The sequence below is a fragment of the Rhinoderma darwinii genome, chromosome 3 (genome assembly GCF_050947455.1).
Source record: "Rhinoderma darwinii isolate aRhiDar2 chromosome 3, aRhiDar2.hap1, whole genome shotgun sequence".
Lineage (NCBI taxonomy): Eukaryota > Metazoa > Chordata > Amphibia > Anura > Rhinodermatidae > Rhinoderma > Rhinoderma darwinii.
The window spans coordinates 94,161,454-94,183,057 of record NC_134689.1 but is presented as its reverse complement, the minus strand read 5'-3'; the positions used below and the strand labels follow the sequence as shown (position 1 = coordinate 94,183,057).

At 42.3% G+C, this 21,604-nt stretch overlaps 1 protein-coding gene across 4 annotated transcripts in view; it reads right to left on the bottom strand.

The window, feature by feature from the left end:
- Positions 1-4,016: 4,016 nt before the first annotated feature.
- Positions 4,017-21,604, bottom strand: part of SIMC1 (SUMO interacting motifs containing 1) — an 83,416-nt gene continuing 65,828 nt past the window's right edge. For 3 of the 4 annotated variants that reach the window (XM_075856468.1, XM_075856470.1, XM_075856471.1), the window contains exon 10: positions 4,018-6,269. In XM_075856468.1, the coding sequence (XP_075712583.1) occupies positions 6,055-6,269 (215 nt within the window). In that variant the 3' untranslated portion in view covers positions 4,018-6,054. Of the gene's footprint in view, positions 6,270-21,604 lie in introns of all 4 variants that reach the window. The other variant, XM_075856469.1, reaches the window with a different exon arrangement.

The following is a 21,604-nucleotide window of genomic DNA, read 5'->3' as shown; positions in this document are numbered from 1 at the left end:
GCAACGATCCGCAAACTAAAGAGCTCGTTCATCGCTGATCGTATAGTTTTAAAAGAAGTAAAATATTATCGTTGTCGGCAGCACGTCTCACTTTGTAAACGGGGAGACGCGCTGCCATCATAATAATGTATAGGGACGAGCGATCGGAGTAACAAGTTTTATAGATCCTTTATATCAAGCTATTTTTATTAGCGGTAATTACATTGAGCAAAAACACAATCCGCCCCACATAAATCCCCCCCCCCCCAACAAGATACAAAGTTCCCCATATGAGATCCCTATTGACCACAGCATTTAACGGGTTAAACTAGCAGGATCCCGCTCATTACCCGGAAGTGTCGGCTATAACATAGTCAACGCGCTCATTCTATGGAGCAGGCTCAGCCCGCTCCATACCCCCCCCCCCCCCCCCCCCATAGATATACCGATAAGTGGTGCCCGGCTTGTGCCACCATGAAAAGACCACTTTCTAATTATTATGCGGTGTTTCCCGGTCTTAGAAACACCCACATGTGGTCCTAATGTTTTGCCTGGACGTTAGACAGGGCTCAGGAGTGAAAGCGTACCATGTAAAATTGATTTACAAAGTATTGGTTCACAATTGCAGGGCTCTGATATGAAATAATAAAAGAAACCCCTGACAAATTACCCCATTTTAGAAACTACACCCCTCAAGGCATTTATTAAGGGGTGTCTTGTGCATGTTCTGCAGCACAAAAACTTATGGAAAAGTAAAAATGTTGCTTTTTCCCTAGATGTCATTTCAGTGGTAAATGTCATGCTCATCAGGGAGAGTCAGGTGGTATAATAATGGGGTAAAATAATCCATAGACGTGTCCCGCTGTGAAGCAATCCTTTCTGCACAGGCCAGTCTCGCACTGATATACGGTGCGGTTTCTTATCCCCCTTTTGTTACACACTGCACCTTTGCAGTTTGGGGAAAGTGTTGTCCTGGTATAATACGGCCACCCTTGCTACCAGCAGATATTTCTGGGCCCTCCTGTTCCTGGTACCCTAATTTGAGGGCTTTGATAAATTACCTCTTGAAACACGTTTCTTCCCCCCCCCAAGGCCTGTACAACTGCATATTTTTTATTTCCTGACTTCTGGGAGACTTCACTAACTTTATTGTTTCATAGACGTAGTTGTAGATGTAGTTTTTATTGGTACCGTTTTGGGGTACATGCAACTTCTTGATCACTTTTTATCCTATTTTTCTGGGCAGCAAGGGGACCATAAAGCAGCAATTCTAGCATCCGGTTTTTTTAGCCCTTTTTTTTTTTTTACGGCGTTTACCATGTGGGATAACTATTTTTTTTTTTTTTTTATAGTTAAGGCCGTTACGGACGCGGGACACCAAATATGTATTTTTTTTTTATTAATAAAGGACTTTAAGGGAAAAAAGGGCAACTGAGTTATTTTATTACTTTGAAACTTTTTATTTTCTACAACTTTTTATTTTTTTTTCTCTAGTCCCATTAGGGGAATGGAAGGTTTGTCATTTACATTCTAGTACATTGCACTACCTATGCAATGTATTAGAACAGTCAGTTCACAGACAGCAAGCAGATTAGGCCCTGCCCAGAGGTGGAGCCTAATCAGCTTCTGTAAAGGCAGACCAGGAGGCCATTGTTGGGTCTCCTGTTGCCATAGCAGCCCTGCGCGCACATCACTGGGCTGCCGATTTGATTCAAACCACCAAAGATGCAGCGTTTGCTTTTGATCAGGGTGTCAGCTGTAACATACAGCTGACACCCACCGCTTATGACGCAGGCTCCGCTTCTGAGCCCGTGCCATCCGGGCAGGTCCTAAAAGGCTTCCGTATTAGGCAGACCATGTGGTCAGTGTTAGGCTTCCGGTTCTCTTTCCAGCTATCGGCACTTCGGTGCTTGTTGTAAAAACCTGGGTCTAAAGGTAGTTTTAAATGGGCAGATGGTTTACCACTTAAAATAAGCACCGATCGAGAACACAGCTTGTCTATAGGTGCTCATTTGCACTGTTTAAAACGGAGCAGTTAGTATGGAGACGAATGATCGTTACAACAATCGTTGAACTCGATACATTTTTATCAGGTCGGGCAAAATATCATTTATAGAGGGAGATGGTTGCTAGTCCGCTGCACACCTTCTTGGCCAGATTATGCAAAATGTATCCATAGGTTCCATTGATACGACCTGCCAATAGAGTCCAATTGATTTAAAGAGATTTTCCCATGAGAGACATTTGACATCCACAGGATATGTCAAATGTGGGTCCCACCTCTGGGACCCGTACTTCTCTAGAACAGTCCCATCCCCCCCCCCCCTCCCCCTCCCCCTCCAAACCATGTTCTACAGTTCTGTGTTGCAGCTAAATAGTGTGATTTCCAACCACGAAGAAAACCGCATAGCTCGCTGAGCAACGCGGTTTCCGTAAGTCCCATAGAACTGAATGGTAGGTGGGTGTCGGGCAGTCTAAAGACTGCCGCGCACTTGCTATAGCGGGTGGGATCGAAATCCGCATCAACCCTGCCAGTTTAACCCCTTAGATGCAGTGCTTCAATAGAGTGTGCTGAATCTGGGTGGTTTTAGAGGGGGGGAGCCTCCCTCTTTCACCCCACCAGGACACTGCAGGTGTACCAATGGCTCTTATGCCAGCAAGGGGCCTAAGGCCCCTTGCACACGACAGTGTTCAGTCCATATTTTCTGGACGCAACACAGTGCAGGGAGCCGGGCTCCTAGCATCATAGTTATGTATGATGCCCGGAGTCACTGCTTCGCTGCAGGAAAACGGTCTTGTACTGTAATCATGTTTTCAGTACGGGACAGTAGTACCACAGCGAGGCAATGACTCCTGGTGTCATACATAACTATGATGCTAGGAGCCCGGCTCCCTGCACGTTGTTCGGTCCGAGAAATGCAGCAGACATGCGGACCGTATATCATGGACCGAACACGGTCGTGTGCATGGGGCCTAACAAAAGGCCCCAAGGTCTGTCTGTAGTGGTTCCTGTTAATGTAAAAATGACAAGCATCTGTTAGGCCTGACAGACAAGAATACACTGCAATACAGAAGTATTGCAGTGTATTATAAAAGTGATCAAATTATCACATAGGGAATTCCCCGAGTGGGACTAAAAAAAAAAAAAAAAGTTTAAAAATACTAAGTAAATAACAAATTTTTCCTTTAGGCTATGTTCACACGGGGTCTTTTGCAGAGTTTTGACGCGGAAACCGCGTCGCAAAACTCGGCAGAAACGGCCCGAGAACGCCTCCCATTGATTTCAATGGGAGGCGTCGGCGTCTTTTTCCCGCGAGCAGTAAAACTGCCTCGCGGGAAAAAGAAGCGACATGCCCTATCTTCGGGCGCTTCCGCCTCCGACCTCCCATTGACTTCAATGGGAGGCAGGAGAAAGCGCATACCTCGCTGTTTTATGCCCGCGGCGCTCAATGGCCGCGGGCGAAAAACGGCGCGATAATTGCCGCGAAAATCGGCGTGCAGGGAGAGGAATATCTGCCTCAAAGTTCCAAACTGAATTTTGAGGCAGATATTCCTCCCCCAAAATACTCCGTGTGAACATAGCCTTATGGGGAAAAAAAACAACAAACATTTTGTATCGTCGCGTCTGCAACTACCCCAAAAATAAAACAATTACATGTGCAGCATGTAATGGTCAGGGCTTCACAAAACACTCCCATTTTAAATCTGCCTCAGTTATTTACATATCGGTGCCGTTATATTTGGTGCCAGATATGTAAATAAGCCCCTGAACTGTCAATGGGGTGTTTCTATGCAACTAAATGGCAATGGGGTGTGCTGTCTTCGCTCTGACACGGTCCAATTGGCTACGGACAGGGTCTGGGCGGCTTGAGCCGTGTTCCCTCCCGTGAGAACACACAGCGCTACGGAACTCTGTGTGTGTGTGTGTGTGTGTGTGTGTGTGTGTGTGTGTTTTCTCGTGGGAGGGAACACAGTGAAAGCCGCCCTGACACGGTCCGTAGCTGATTGGACAGTGGCAGAGCGAAGACCTCACACCACCTTGCCATTTAGTTGGACAGAAATGCCCCATTTACAGTTCAGCCAACTATAATTTCAAGTGAGTGTGTTTGTGAAGGCCTGACCATTACATGTATGGGCAGGTGAAAGGTTCTCTAACCTGCACGGTGAAAGCTGTAAAAAAAAAAAATAGTGGTAGAATTTGTTTTCTGTTTATCCTGCCTTCAAAAAAAAAAAGTGATAAAAAGGTCATACGCACTCAAACGGTACCAATAAAAACCACAAGTCGTCCTGCAAAAAATAAGCACTCATACAGCTGTGCCAGCAGAAAAAAAGAAGAAAATGGCTCTTAAAACATGGCGACACAAACTAATTTTGAAAAAAAATAAATTGTTTACTGTGTAAAAGTAGTAAAGGTATGTACACAGTTTTTTTTTGCAGGCAGAAAATTCTGCCTCAAAATTCCATTTGGTATTTTGAGGCAGATTTTGATCTGCCTGCATGCTGTTTGCCGTGGTGTTTTTCGCTCGTGGCCAGTGAGCGCCGCGGGCAAAAAACACAGAAATACACTTTCTCTGCCTCCCATTGATGTCAATGGGAGGCAGAGAAACACCCGAAGATAGGCATGTGGCTTTTCCCGCTTGCGGGGGAAAAAAAACCAAAAACTCCTCCACCTCCCATTGAAATCAATGGGAGGCATTTTTGGCGCGGTTTCCGCGTCAAACAACTCCATGTGGGCTGACCCCCAAGACATAAAACCACTATGGTATCACCGCAATCTCAACAAGCCGCTGAATAAAATTGTTATTTATAACACATGGTAAACTAAATGTAAGACGCAAAGAAGTTTTGCAAAATTTCACTTTTCTGTGGGAGTTACGAACTACCCCTCTAGTGTGGTGTGTAGGGAAAGTCTACGGATTGCAGGAATGATAGTTTTAGGCTATGTTCACACATGTCTGATTTGCCGTAGGCAAATACGAAATGGATTTTTCATAGTGTGACACAAATCCAGGGTTGACACTGATTTGCCAGCGGATCTGCATGCGGTTTCGCCCTATTGTAATTCATTGAGACTAATACACAGCATTACATTTCATACTGCGGTGTTGATTTTAAAATTTGGAGTATGACAACGCCTGTGGATTTTCACTGCAGACTTCACCTCTTTCAATGACATGGTTGAAATCTGCAGCAAAAAAAACAACTTCTGCCAAGTGTGCAGGTTGCCTTAGGCCGTGCTCCCACGTGACTGATATGCTGCGTAAAAATCACACAGAGTGTTAGACCTAAAACCCGGACATCCCGTCCGAAAAATCGCTGAAATTAAACTGCGATGGAAAGCTGTTCTTACCCCCTCCCTCCTCTGACGTCCGCTCTGGCCTCCCTGGATGACGTTTCAGGTCACGTGAGACTGCAGCGGTCACACAGGAGGCCAGAATGCAGTAAACATTGTTTTTGGGTTTTTTTCTTCCGGCGTTGCACTTTTTGTGGTAAACACTGATTACGCCGCAAAAGTTGCAACGCTTGGCTTTGTTCGCATCCCCATTACCGAGTTCTCTTTGAAGTGAGTGATCGATGGGCTAGAACTTCTACCAGCCCATCGCTAGTGTCAGTCAGGGGAAGACTTGTCTTGATACTGCTCTTCCCACCCCCACCGCATTACTGATCCTGCAGCATTGTATTCCATGTAAAAAACAACATCTTGTAGTAGATTGCCCGCATGGATGGTTGGCACTATATGCCTTTGCCACAAACTGCAGAATTGCTAATGTCAAAATTCCTCTGACCCCTATATTATTATAGTAAAAATAACAGAAGCATATAGACGCAGTGGTGCTCCACATTGAGGCTTACCTCTTATTACAAAATACTTGCTCTTTACAATTTATGTAAAAGTTCATTATATACAAAGAAAATCCTATTTACATTAACAAAGTGCTAAGCTATAGTGCCGAATCCCGCAGCCACATTAGATTAAAAAACCTTTTACCACCGTTAAAAATGAATTAAAATCAATGAAAATTAACCTGTTTGTCACTGGCACAGAAGCCTAATGGGTAATAGACCGCACTAGTTCTACCTTTTAACCGCGGTGTGCAGCAGAGACCTCAGGAGAAACAGTCTATTGAGAAGAGCTGCGGCGGGCTCTGTTCCTGGAGACATGCGATGTTGGAAGTTGGCGAGTGAAATGTCCACCTCGGGTAGAGTGATATCCTCGGACTGATACAGCTGACTTCGTGGTCTCTTGAGAATTTCATCAGTGCGGTCTATAACGGGGCTTCGTAAGTGATCTGCAAGAAAATTTCCCTTAGTTTACAGATGCATTGAAATGAAAAAAGAAAAGTCTAAAATCAATTTGAAATCAGTGTGGGGGAGGGGATTTATCAAGAGTGCAAATAAAAAGTGGCGCAGTTGTCCAACTAATCTCCACTTTCCAAGGCAGTTTATGAAAGCTGCAATCTGATTGGTTGCTATGTGCACCTGTTGCACTGTGCCAGGTTTGATAAATCTCCCCCAATGTTCTTATTTTGTTGAGGTTTTTAATGTAGCAAATTATTATATTCTATGAAAGGCTTTGAGCAATTGCTACAACTTCAGTAATATTTGGTAGCATAAGGATGATATTCTTATACTTGACAAGAGACATTGTGTGCAGGGAATGAATATCTTCTCGGTTATTGAAACTTTCATGTACTGGTACAAATAGAATATTTTAAAAATAAAAATTGTGAGTAGCCTCTCAGTCTCACACGAATCAGGTTTCACCAACTTGCCAGCCTTTAGGTAAAATAGCGCTGCCCAGTTAGTAATTCTATTTGAATCTATTCTCCAGCTAAAATTCTTTGGAACAGCAAAACAACTGAATAGATTTGCTCAGCTCAATGGTGAGATCATAGAGTTAAAGGCTAATTCGTTGTTTTTTTTTTAACCTATTTTTGTATAAAAATAGGAATTTATGCAGTTTTCTAATGTACATTTAAAACTCCTGATAACGATCCAGTAGCCGGTCTAAAAAGAAATAAACTTTATGGTAGAGCCCGGACCAGCATTATGTAATGCATCCACCGGATAACAACAGACTAAACATGTCAGTCATGTGACTCCAGACATACCGTTAATGTCCAGGTATGTAATATGTGAATAGTAGTTACAAGGGCGCAACATCTAAAGCATTTCTACCTACAGCAGCATCTCCGCATCATGTCTGTCAGTACCTGAGCAGCCGCTTACATTCGTCCTCTTTTTTTAAATCAATTAACATGATATCAGACACGTATAGCATGGCTGCCTAAGTAAACACCTACAGTGAAGCACTTGTTACTCTAACCATAATCTTTTACCAGTTCAGCTCATGGATGTGTCCGGTGTGCTGATCCAGCACATGTATGTCATGTAACGGTTGCAGCTGAATGGCAGGGGTCATGAGACGTGGGAGCCACATGACCAATGTCATGTTTAGTCCTATTTAGTTACCCCATGGATGCATTACACAGGACTGATCCATGAACTATACCATTCTACTGTTCAGACAGGGGTCGACTGCACTTATTTCAAATTGTATGGCTTCCTATTCCCTTTAATGACATCCAACGCACTAGTACGTAGTCGTTAACGCAACACAACGTACTGATACGCGGTGTTACTGATGCAGGCTCAGAAGCTGAGCCCGTGCCATCGCCAGCGGGTGTCAGGTGTATATTACAGCTGACACCCTGGGGCCAGGCCAGGACTGGAGCTGGTCTCTGATCCGGCAGATTAACCCCTTAGATGCAGCACTCAAGAGCGCTGCATTGATGGTGTTTCCTAGCAGATTGGAACACCGCAATGCAAATCATGGGGTTCCGATGACTGTTTTGGCAGACCGGAGGCCTAACAACGGCCTTATTTACACAAGTGTTGAGCACCTCTGACGTGAAAAATGACTTTCACAGCCGAGGTGCATCCGTGCTGCGGGACTCTGTCTCGCATCCCCCATAGGAGAGTCTATGGAGGGATGCGTGAAAAGATAGGACATGTCCTATTTTCCCACGGACCCTTCACACAGTCCGTTGAAACAACGGCTGTGTGAACGGCCACATTCAATTACATAGGTCCGTGGGATGGCCGCTGTTTCAACAGCCATTTAACACGCTCGTGTGAATTAGTCCTAAAACTTTTCCTGCACCGTGTGAACACCGCAATAGAAAAAAAAAATAGCGATTCTGGCATTTTTTATCACGACCCCTCCCAAAACATGGAATAAAGTGATCAAAAAGTCACGTACCCCAAAACAGGACCAATAAAAACTACAACCTGTCCTGCAAAGAACAAGCCATTACACAGCTTTGACTGGAAAAAAATAAAAAATAAAATAAAAGTTATGGCTCTCAGAATATGATGACAAAAAAAAAAAAAGGGGGGAGGGGGGGGGGGTTTTGGTCACCTTACTTGCCACAAAAAAAAAATCAAAAATAAATAAATCGAATAAAACAATAAAAATAAGAGTGGGTACCTCAAAATGGTACCCATGAAAACTACAGATTGTCCCGCAACAAATAAGCCCTCACACAGCTCCGGTGAAGAAAAACAAGAGTTCTGGCTCTCAGAACATAACACAATGTGCAGAGTGCTCCAAAAGCGGATAAAATCTGGCACCATTTATCAGTGCAACACTGGTCTCACATCTGCGGATTTATTTACCCATTATACCCTCTTCTGCCCTGATGTATTCTGCACAGCTTACCGTATTTTCCGGACTATAAGGCGCACCGGATTATAAGGCGCACTTTCTATGAGCGCCTTGTAAGCAATCATGTTTCATATATAAGGCGCACTGGATTATAAGGCGCAGCACATTACCGTTAAATAAACCATTGCTCAGACTGCAAGTCAAAATTTATTACACTTTTTAACAATAACTTGCAACTGGTTCAGCTGTAATTGCAAATCAAAACGTTAAGGGTATGTGCACACACACTAATTACGTCCGTAATTGACGGACGTATTTCGGCCGCAAGTCCCGGACCGAACAGTGCAAGGAGCCGGGCTCCTAGCATCATACTTATGTACGACGCTAGGAGTCCCTGCCTCGCTGCAGGACAACTGTCCCGTACTGTAAACATGATTATACTACGGGACAGTTGTCCTGCAGCAAGGCAGGGACTCCTAGCGTCGTACATAAGTATGATGCTAGGAGCCCGGCTCCTTGCACTGTGTTCGGTCCGGGACTTGCGGCCGAAATACGTCCGTCAATTACGGACGTAATTAGTGTGTGTGCACATACCCTTACCGTACTTTTTCAGTTCATTCCTCCACCAGAAATCCATCAAATCCGTCATCTTCAGTGTCGGAGTTGAACAGTTGGGCGATTTCGGCATCAAGCATGGGGTCCTCCTCTTCATTATCCGAGTCGGTTTCGTTGCTGCTGCTAGGCTCTTCAGTGGTGATTCCAGCCTTCCTGAAAGCTCGGATGACACTGGAGACTGATACATTCTTCCAGGCATCCACGATCCACTGGCACATAGTGGCATAACTCGCACGGCGTTGCCTCCCTGTTTTGGTGAATGTGTGGTCACCTTCTGTCATCCAATGCTCCCATGCAGCTCGCAATTTAACTTTAAATGACCTGTTGATGCTGATATCTAGCGGCTGGAGCTCTTTGGTTAATCCACCAGGGATGACAGCAAGCTCCGAATTAGTTTTCTTCACTTGGGCTTTGACAGTATCGGTCAAGTGGGCGCGCATCGAGTCACAGACCAATAGGGATGGGGATTTGTGAAAAAAGCCACCCGGTCTCTTGACGTAGACCTCCCTCAGCCACTCACTCATCTTCTCCTCATCCATCCAGCCCTTTGGGTTAGCCTTAATGATGACACCAGCAGGAAAATTTTCTTTAGGCAAAGTCTTCCTCTTGAAAATTACCATGGGTGGTAGTTTCTGGCCATTAGCCTGACAAGCGAGAACTACAGTGAAAGATGACTTCTCATTTCCTGTGGTACGTATAGATATCGTACTGGTCCCTGTTTTCTCAACAGTACGGTTTACGGGGATATCGAAAGTGAGGGGAACCTCATCCATGTTAATAATGTGTTCTGGCTGGATATTCTTTTCATTTATCTTGGTTATGCAGTAGGTGCGGAAAATGGCCAGCTTCTCTTCATAATCCTTTGGTAATTGCTGGCACACAGTAGTTCTGGTGCGAATGGAGAGATGACGCCTTTGCATGAAACGAAAGCACCATGAAGGACCTCCTCGAAAGTCCTTGATCTCCATGTCACGTGCTAAAGCAGTGGCTTTGAGTCTAATAGAGACAGTGGAGACGCTTCTACATGCGTTTCTCTGTTCCATAACCCACTGTTCTATTTTGTCCTCCAACTGTGGCCACCTTGCTTTGTTTCCTCGGAAACTCAGTTTGGTCTTCTTTACTTGGCGGAGGTCATCTTCTTGTTTTCTCCACTTACGCACCATGGATTCATTAATGTTGAATTCTCTTGCAGCTGCCCTATTTCCATGCTCTACTGCATAACTTATAGCTTTAAGCTTGAAACCTGCATCATAAGCATGTCTCTTAACAGGAGGCATTTTTTGGGGTAGTGGGTATAGTTAACGCTAAAGCAAAGATATATTGCAAGGATCCTACAGAGCTGTAAGTATCACTCAGTGTGGCTCCTGATTACGGTGGCCGTAATGCTCAATCCATTTATGGATACTGTAAAAACCCAAGTGAAGAATAAATTCATAGGCGCACGGGGGGGAGGAGCATGGTGTGTGCTGTGGTATGCCGCCGCCGACCCCTGCCGCCCACGATAGAGGTAAAGGATCCTGTATGAACCCCTCTCTTTACTGTCGGGTTCATATATAAGGCGCACCGGATTATAAGGCGCACTTTCTATTTCTGAGAAATTCTCAACATTTTATGTGCGCCTTATAGTCCGGAAAATACGGTACATATATTCCCACATTTTAAACTGAAATATCAGCAAGACCCCAAGCAGAACTACTACCAAGCAAAATCTGCACGCCGGAAGTCAAATGGCACTCCCTCTCTTCTGAACCCTACAGCGTGCCCAAACAGCAGTTTACGTCCACACATGGCATCGCCATACCCGGGAGAACGCGCTTAACACTTTTAGGTATTTGTCTTCGGTGGCACAAACCGGGCACAACATATCAGTGGAAAATTGCAATTTTCACTTTGCACCATCTGCTGCGCATTAATTTCTAATGAAAAAACACCTGTGGGGTCAAAATGCTCACTACACCTCTTAAAAAGCCTTAAGGGGTGTGGTTTACAAAATAAGAGTCATGTCTAAGGGATTTGTTTTACTATTTGACCTCAGAGCCCTGCAATTGTGGGCCAATGCGTTGAAAATCCCCAAAATATACCTCAAATGCGCATGGTGCTCTTCACTTCTGAGCCCTGTCATATGTCCAGGCAAATGATAAAATGCCTTGAGGGGTGAGGTTTTCGAAATGGGGTCACTTCTTGGGGGCTTCCACTGTACTCTGGTTCCTCAGGGTTTTGCAAATGCAACATGGTGCCCAAAAACCAATTCTGCAAAATCTGCATGCCAAATAGCGCTCCTGCCTTTCTGAGCCCTGCTGTGTGTCCAAACCGCAGTTTAGGACCCCATATGGGGTATTGCCGTAATCCGAAAAAGCGCCCCAACATTTGAAAAACATTTTTTCCTTTATTCCTTGTAAAAATTGAAAATTTCCATGTTTTATCAGAAAAAAATATTTTCATTTTCACATCATAACTCCACTAAATTCAGCAAAAAGCCTGTGGGGTCAAAATGCTCACTATACCGTTTGATAAATTCCCTTAGGGGCGTAGTCGCCCAAATCCGGTTACTTTTGGGGAGTTTCCACTGATTTAGTCCGGCAGTGGTCTTTCAAATGCGATATGGCACCCAAAAACCATTCCAGCAAAATCTGCATGCCAAGTAGCGCTCCGGCCTGAGTCCTGCCGTGTATTCAAACAGAAGTTTATTACCACATATGGGGTATTGCTGTACTAGGGAGAGATTGCTTTACAAATCGCAACATTGAGAGAAGGCTGGCACTGCCCCAACCCAGGTGAAACAGTCTACGTATGGAACTCCACTGGCTTAACCCTGTGGAAATACAGCTGTCAAAATTGTTACCCGTGGGGTGCTCATCGGTAGAAAAGAGCACAAACGCCTTGACAAAGCGCTTGTAGCGCGAATCGGTTGTTGGCATCTTCCACATCAGACAGACAGAGATCTAATTCAATAAATCCTTTATTGCCACAGCGGTGAGTGCCTCGTATCTTCTATTTCCTTCAATTGCTTTACAAATGTTTGGGTGCTTTCTCCTTTAGCCCTTGTGGAAATGAAAAATGTCAACATTTTAGTGGAAAAAAGTGTTTATTTTTACTGCCTAATTCCACAAAAACCTGTGGGGTCTAAATGCTCACTATAAAGTACTCAATGAATTTATCTGAGGGTAGTTTCCCAAATGGGGTCACTTTTTGGAGTCTCCACTTTTGGTCCCTCAGGGGCTTTGCAAATGCAATAGGACTCCCGAAACCAATTCCAGCAAAACTTGAGCTCCAAAAGCCAAATAGTGCCTCTTCCCTTCTGAGCTCTGCTGTGGGTCCAAACAGCAGTTTATTACCACAAGTGGGGTATTGCTGTAATCGGTAGAAATTTCTTTTCAAACGTTAAGGTGCTTTTTCTTCTTTTCCCCTTTAAAAATTTCCACATTTATCAGAAAAAAAAAAAATGTTCAATTTCCACTAAATTCAGCAAAACAAAAAACAACCTGTGGGGTCAAAATGCTAACTACACCCCTGAAGGAATTTATAGAGGGGTATAGTTTCCCAAATGGGGTCAATTCTGGGGGTGTTTCCACTTACTTGGTCTCACAGGGGCTTTGCAAATGTGACATGGCATCGCAACCATTCCAGCTAAATTTGAGCTCCAAAAGCCAAATGGTGCTCCTTCCCATCTAAGCCCTGCCGTGGGTACGAACAGCAATTTATTGTCCCATATGGGGTGTTGCTGTGCTCCGAAGAGTTCGTTACAAACTTTGGGGTGCTTTTTTTCCTCCATCTATTGTGAAAATGGAAAAATGTGAGCCAAAACTACATTTTTAGAAAAAAATTAAGATTTTCATGGCCTAGTTCCACTAAATTCAGCAAAAAACCCTGTAGGGTAAAAATGATCCTTACCCCTCGATAAAATCCTTCAGGGGTGTAGTTTCCCAGATGGCGTCACTTTTGGATGGTTTTCACAGATTTGGTCCCGCAGGGGCTTTGCAAATGTGACATGGCACCAAAAGCCATTCCAGCAAAACTTGAGCTTCCAAAGCAAAATGGTGCTTCTTCCTTTCTGACCCTTCGGGTCCAAACAGCAGTTTATCGCCACATATAGGGTAATGCCATAATCGAGAGAAATTGCTTTTCTAATGTTGGGGTGGTTTTTTGACTTGTAAATATTGAAGATTTCTACATTTTATTGGAGAAAATTTAGATTTTTTATATCCTAATTTCAGTCAATTTAGCAAAATGCCAGTGGGGTTAAAATGCTCACTATACCCCTTGATAAATTCCTTGAGGTGAGTAGTTTGCCAAATGGTCTTTTTTTTTTTGGGGGAGGGGGGGGGGGATTTCCACTGGTTTGGCACCACAAAACCTCTTCAAACCGGACATGGTGCCTAAAATATATTCTAATAAAATGGAGGCCCCAAGATCCAATAGGTACTCTTTTGCTCCGGAGGCATGTGTTTCAGTCCCTTACCACACTAGGGCTACATGTGGGATATTCCTAAAAACTGCAGAATCTGGGCAATAAATATGGAGTTGCGTTTCTCAGGTAAAACCTTCTGTGCTACAGAAAAAAAAAAAAAGGTTTTTTTTCAGAAAATCTGTTTTAAGTTTGTAAATTTCACCTCTACTCTGCTTTAATTCCTGTGAAACACCAAAATGATTAAGGAACTTTCTAAATGCTGTTCTGAATACTTTGAGGTTTCCAGTTTTGAAAATGGGGTGTTTTATAGGGGGTTTCTAATATATAAGGCACTTAAAGCCACTTCAGAACTGAACTGATCCCTGAAAAAAAGCCTTTTGAAATTTTCTTGAAAATGTGAGAAATTTTTGCTAAACTTAAGCCTAGTAACGTCCTGGAAAAATAACGTTCAAAAAACAATGCCAACATAAAGTGGACATATGGAAAATGTTAACTAGTAACTATTTTCTGTGATATTACTATGTGTTACAAGTAGATACATTTAAAGTGTAGCTAAACGTTTGACAAACTTCTGATATGTCATAGTTTGGATTGGTGGGGGTCAGAGGACTGAGACCCCCACCAATCGCTAGAACGAAGCAGCTGAAGCGCTCGTGTGAGCGCTTAGCCGCTTCGTGTCTGTTTGACATATCAGAAGTTTGTCAAACGTTTAGCTACAGTTTAAGTTTAGAAAAATGCTAATTTTGTCTTTCCTGAAAATACAAAAATGTTAACACAATGTATTGACCAAATTTTACCACTAACTTAAAGTACAATGTGTCGCGAGAAAACAATCTCTGAATAGCTTGAAAAAAATAAAAAAAAGCATTCCAAAGCTATCACATAAAGTGACACGTCAGATTTGAAAAAAAATAGACAGGTCCATTAGGCGAAAACAGGCCGAGTCCATAAGGGGTTAAAGTAACATGTTTCAGCAATGGTACTCTAAGGGTCAATTCATACAGTGGGTTTTGCGTGGCGGGTCCAGTCACGGAATTATTCCGGCCATCGGCAAGAAGATTCCTCCTTCAAATGGGAGGTTCGTGCGGTAACTACCCGAAGATAGGAGTAGGATGCTTTTTCCCGCTAGCTAAAAAAAAGCATCCAACTCGCATTGAAATGAATGGGAGGCTGAATTCCACCGCAAAAATTCTGCCGTATGACCAGGGCCCAAGGTTTAGACTGTTAAAGGACCAGAATTTTTGCTTCAAAAGGCAAAAATGTTCTAGCATATGCTTTCATCTATATGCAGTTTTTTTCTCTACTTGCATTGTGCTATACATGGTCTTACCTACGAAGCCCAGCACCTCCCTAGTCTTATACTACAGCCCCTGTTGAACTGCAGAATGTCCGGAGGACTTCTGGTCATCGCTGCGGTGACCAGAAGTCCTCCGGACATTCTGCAGTTCAACAGGGGCTGTAGTATAAGACTAGGGAGGTGCTGGGCTTCGTAGGTAAGACCATGTATAGCACAATGCAAGTAGAGAAAAAAACTGCATATAGATGCAAGCATATGCTAGAACATTTTTGCCTTTTGAAGCAAAAATTCTGGTTGACTGATTTTCTTGTACTTGACTATATGCAGACACACACACACACACGAAAAATGTTATCTAGTGAGAGCAGTGACAGAGCCAGGCACCTGCTCTAGCAGACAGGGTCAAAATAATCAATCACGCCAGTTTAACCCCTTAAATTTTGCGGTCGCTATTAAGTGGCATACAATTCGTTTTAAAAGGTAGGGTGGCTCGCCATCGGCACACCCGATATGCAATCGCGGGGTGCCGATGGATTTTATGGTAGCTGGGATTCTAACAAAGGCCTCCAGGTCTGCCTATTATTGTCTGCCAAAGCCTTGGCCTAATAGATGCCGGTCAGTCTTACACTGACATGTATAATACACTAATACAGGAGTATTGCATAAAAGCAAAACATAATATTGCACAGTAAAGTTCCCTAAAAATCCCAGAAAAAAAATAATTCCCCTTACAAATTTCTGTATGAGAACTACACATTTTCTATCACCACATCTGTACCAACCCAAACTATAACACACATTTAACCTACACGGTTAACACAGTTAAAAATATAAAAATCAAATGCCAGAATCGCTATTTTCTGTTCATCCGGCCTTCCAAAAAATGATCAAAAAGTCGCATGTACCCCAAAATGCTACCGATAAAAGCTACAAGTCGTCCTGCAAATTTCGGACTATAAGACTCACCTGACCATAAGACGCACATAGGTTTTAGACAACAGAAAATAGGAAAAAATGTATTTGTTAAATTTATTCTGTTTCACCACATTCTGAGAGCCAAAATGTTTTTATATATTTTTTCATTGATTGAGCGGTGTGAGGGCTTATTTTTTGCGAGACTAGCCGTAGCTTTATTGGCACAATTTTTTGGTACATACGATTTTTTTGATCACTTTTTTTCATATTTTAAGCACTAAGGTGACCAAAAGACTATTTTGATGGTTACATTTTTAAACTCACCATGCGAGTTAAATAATGGTATATTGTAATAGATCGGACTTTGATGTACACAGCGATACCAAATTAATTTATTTTTTACATTTTGCTTGGGGAAAAATGGGAAGAGGTGTGTTTTTTTTTTAACTTAAATTTTCAAGAGTGTAAAAAAATATATATATTTTTTTACACATTTTATTAGTTCCCCTAGGGGACTTGAACCAGCGGCCACTTGGTTACATGTGGAGTTACTGAAACTGCCTAACTACAGTTACGGAAGCAGCGTAGCATGCGAGCTGCGCTGTTTCAGTAACTCCACATGTATTCAAGTGGCCGGGAGAGCACAGAAAGCTAGAACGGCGTTTAGGGGGCCCTGTTCTACAGATAGGTGCAGGTCCCACCTCTGGGACCCGCACCTATCTGACATTTATGACATATCCTGTGGATATGTCAAATGTCCTTCATAGAAAAACCCCTATAAATGCTGCGGTCGCTATTGACCACGGCATTTAACTAGTTAAAGGGGTTTGCCATAAAACACATGTATCCTCTATCCACAGGATAGGGGCTACATGTGAGATTGCTGGGGGTCCCACCGCTAGGACCCCCAGCGATAAGTAGAACAGGTGACTGAAAGTCACCTAAAGCACTACATGAGAAGCTTGGACTTCCGGGTTCTGTGTCCGGCTTATCTGTTCCACAGCTCCATAGAAATCAATGGAGAGCCGATCACGCATGAGCAGAAGAATCCCATTGATCTCTATGAAGCTGCCGGACACAACGCGGAAGTCACATCTACTCATGCAGCTCTCTTGGTAACTTTCGGTCCCCGTTCTCTTTATCGATCATATGTATGGGGATACATGTGTTTTATAGCACAACCCCTTTAAACTGCCAGGAACAGCGAAATTGCTGTTCCTGGCCGTTATAGCAGCGTGTCAGAAGCGGACACCTGCAGTGTATGGAGCGGGCTCAGTGCGTGAGCCCGCTCCATACATCACCCCCCCCCCCAGCTCCATGATGTGCCAACACGTCATGGGTCAGGATGGGTTTCAAGTAATGACGCGGTCATGGGGCCCGGCGATGCCGGGGCCCTTGACTGCGGACTGTGAGACTGAGAAAAACTGCATCGTAGTCTGAAAAATATGGTAATAAGCATTCATAAATCTATAATCAGCAGAAAAATAAAGTTGTAGCTCTTAACTCCTTAACGACCGCCAATACGCAATTTTTTTTTTTCAAATTTAAATTTTTATTGAAAGATTTTATACATTACAAAGAATATAGATACCGGACCAAAAGTCCATTCAAACATTACAACAATCTGATCAACAGAACATAAAATCAAACTACTGTCTGTGGTAGCTCTATAATCCATACAAGTACTATGTATCTCAATGATTTATCAAAGAAAATATTTAAACAAAATACTTTGAGTCCATGAATTTCATCTTTGCATATTACGACTATGAAGCCTTAAGTTGTTCACTAAATAAGTTTCATGGTAACACCGACTATTAACCCTTCTGATCACATCCGTTGAGGGGGAAATGGGAGATTTCCAAGATTGTGCAATGGCCACTCTGGTGGCTATAAGAAAATGATGAATGAGTAATCTGGTGTGTCTCTCTCACCCAATGAAATATCTAAAATTGCGAGAGCACGGGTCTTCTGTACAGGAGCGTGTACAAATTCAGATATAAGAACAAATACTTGAGACCATAAACCAGAAACTGTAGGACAGGACCACCACATATGAAGAGGAGATCGTATTTGTCCACAGCCCCTCCAACACAGGTTAGAAGAACCAGGAATAATATGGGCTAATCTGGAAGGCGTCAGATACCACCTAAGGTGGATTTTCCTCATTAGCTCAGTATGATTTACACATTTAGTGTTTTGCTGCCCAATTTGAAGCTGTAATCCAATGGTTTTCAGAAAAGGTTTCTCTCCGCTCCCCCTCCAACATAGAATTTGCTTTACCTTTCTTATCTAAATTAAAGAGGCTCTGTCACCAGATTCTCAAATCCCTATCTCCTATTGCATGTGATCGGCGCTGCAATGTAGATAACAGTAACGGGTTTGTTTTTTTTAAAAAACCTTCATATTTGGCCAAGTTATGAGCTATTTTATATATATATGCAAATGAGGTTTGAAATGGACAACTGGGCGTTTCTTTTTCGTTATGTCCAACTAGTCGTGTATTGTGTGTTTAACTGGGCGTGTTTACGTGTATGACGCTGACCAATCAGTGATCAGTCCGCATCATACACTCATCTCCATTGATTTATACAGCAGCGATCTGCAGCCACATAAACAGAGATTAACGTTACTGCAGTGTCCTGATAATGAACACACATGACCATCCAGCCTGGACGTCATGTGTATTTAGAATCCTGACACTTCTGACTTATCTTTGAGATTTCTAGCAAGGGAAAAGAAATCTCGCGAGATTACGGAGGTAAACAAGATTTCGTTTCACTTGCTGGAAATCTCATAGAAAAGATTCAGAAGTGTCAGGATTGTGAATACACGACATCCAGGCTGGATTTCATGTGTATTAATTATCAGGACACTTGATTAACGTTAATCTCTGTTTATGTGGCTGCAGATCGCTGCTGTGTAAATGAATGTAGAGGAGTGTATGATGCTGACTGGTCAGAGTCATACACGTAAACACGCCCAGTTAAAAACACAATACACGCCCAGTAAAAAACGCCCAATTGTCCATTTCAAACCTCATTTGCATATATAGAAAATAGCTCATAACTTGGCCAAAAATTAACGTTTAAAAAAAAACAAAAAAAAACAAAACTTTACTGTTATCTACATTGCAGCGCCGATCACATGCAATAGGAGATGGGGATTTGAGAATCTGGTGACAGAGCCTCTTTAAGAACCAATTCATAAGCCTTTGGAGTATCCTTGCCAATTATTTAAGAATTTGTGTAGTGAGGTGAAACTAGATTGGGTATGTGGGAGTTTTATAGATTGGATACAGTGTCTAATTTGAAGAAAAAAAAAAAAAAGTTATGGGGGAGGTGATAAGATTTCTTCAAACCTTCAAAAGTCTGAAATGTGTCTGATTCATAAAAATCAGATACCTTCAATGACACCTTGGCTTTCTGCAGGTATGAAGTGTGAGGTACAAGAAATTCTGTAACGGAAATTGGAATAAATGTCTTTAGGCACATGAACCCACCTATTCTTGCAGATCTACCTGAACCAAACCTGTAAAGTATCAGTCATAGATGTCAAAGGTAACTTCGGTACATTAGCTCCCAATAAAAATTTGGGGTGCATATGATCTTCCAAATACACCCATAAAAAGGAGGCTGTATCGTTCCAGCATGGGTGAGGTTGGTCTACAATAGCCGCTAAGCTATACGCTGCAACATTCGGTATCCCCAACCCTCCATTTTTTGTTTTCCCGATAAAGCAGACTTTGCCACTCGAGCCCTTTTTTTTTTTTTATTCCAAACGAAATTAAGAAAGAGATTGGATCTGTGAAGTAATAGAACATGGAATGATGTATGGTATAGTTCTGCAAAGATATAGAAATTTGGAGAGCATGAACATTTTAACTAATTGAATTCTAGCAATCCAAGAAAGATGATGTTCTAACTTCACACTCTTGTTTGAGACTCAATTAATTAGATTAGAGTAATTAACAAGAACTGCCTGAGATGGCTGGGGCGTGAGCGTTATACCTAAATAATTCAGACCCGAATCAGCTCAAGCAAAGTCAAATCTAAAAAGAGAAGATTTCAGTTGTGGGGAGATATGAATAGGCATCATTGAGTATTTGGAAAGGTTTAAATTAAAGGATTGTATAACTAAGTATTTTAGGAATCGTTCCTAGAGGAGATTTACAGATTAACAAGACAGTCGGCAAACAGCCCTATTTTGTGCTCTTTGGATCCAACCTGTAGACACAGTATATCAGGAGAACGAAGTGTTAATTCAGCAAATGGCTCTTAATACACAAGGTGAAAATTAGGGGAGACAGCCCTGACGAGTGCCATTACCAATTCGAATAGACAGAGAAAAAAAATAAAAAAAAAATATATAAATACTTGAGCCGATGGGGAGGAATATAAAGAAAGAATCGCATCTTTGATAAGATTTGAAGCCAAATTTATCCAGAACTGCTTCTAGGAATTGCCAGTTAACCTCATCAAAGGCTTTCTCCGCATCTAATGAAATCTGCACTGCAGGAACCTCTGAATTATGCTCAATTTGAATTAAATCTAGACCTCTCCTAGTCCCATCTCTGGTCTGTCTTCCCTTAACAAAACCAACTTGAACTGGTGCTATCAAAGAAAACAGAAATCAGTTTAATCTAGAAGCCAATAATTTGGAGAAAAATTTTATATCACTGTTTAACAGTGAAAATCGGTCTACAATTAGCCGGAGAATCAGCGGTTTTTCCAGGCTTAGGTATAGTAACAATTATGGCTTTTAACATTTCCGAGGGAGGTGATCCATGAAGTGCTATATTTCTAAACAGGTCATGTGAATAAAGGCAAAACATTAAGAAATGTTTTATTATATTCATTGGGTAGGCCATCCAGACCTGGGGATTTATTTTGTTTAGAGGATCCTATAAGTTCTCGGATTTCCTGATCTGAGACGGGGTCGTTTAATCTGTCCAAATGTTGATCAGACAATTTTGGTAAGTTCAGAGAAGACAAAAATATCTGGGCTGATTCTAAAGTGACTTTTGGAAGTGAAGGATCATCTTTGAGGTTATATAGTCTACTTTAATAATCCGCATCCGCTATTTTTTGGTGGATCATAAGTGTCTGAACCATCTGTCGTTTTGATGTAGGATATTTTTGATTTAGCGGTTTGTTTTTTCATTCTGTTCGCCAATAGTCTACTAGGCCTATCTCCTAGTGTATAAAAATTTAATTTTAGGTTTCAAAATTAGTTTCATAATAACACAAGTTCAAAGATTTTAATTTGTTCCTTAAGTCTTTCAACATATGATTATGAGCAATCGAAGGACTTGGTTTAATCATACCCAAGACTGTGTACATTTCCAAAGTTAATTTCTTTTTGGCTCTGGCCGCTAATTGTATAAATATACCTCTAATATACGCTTTATGGGTACACCATAATTCAGGGGAAGAAGCAGATGGAGCGTTGATATAAAAAAAAATCTTAAGTCCTTTTCAATGGAGTCTTGGGGGACTTTAAAAGAGGAGTATTAAGTCTCCAAGGGGATCTAGGAGGTAAATCATACTTATCAGATAGAAGCAGCTCAACAGGGGCATGGTCTGACCAAGTTATTAGTCCTATATTTGAGGATATCGAATTCAGAAGTATACCCCTATCCACCAAAAACATGTCTATCCTAGAGTTAACTTGATGTTGGGCTGAAGAAAAAAAAAAAAAAAAAAAGGAGTAGTCCCTCTGA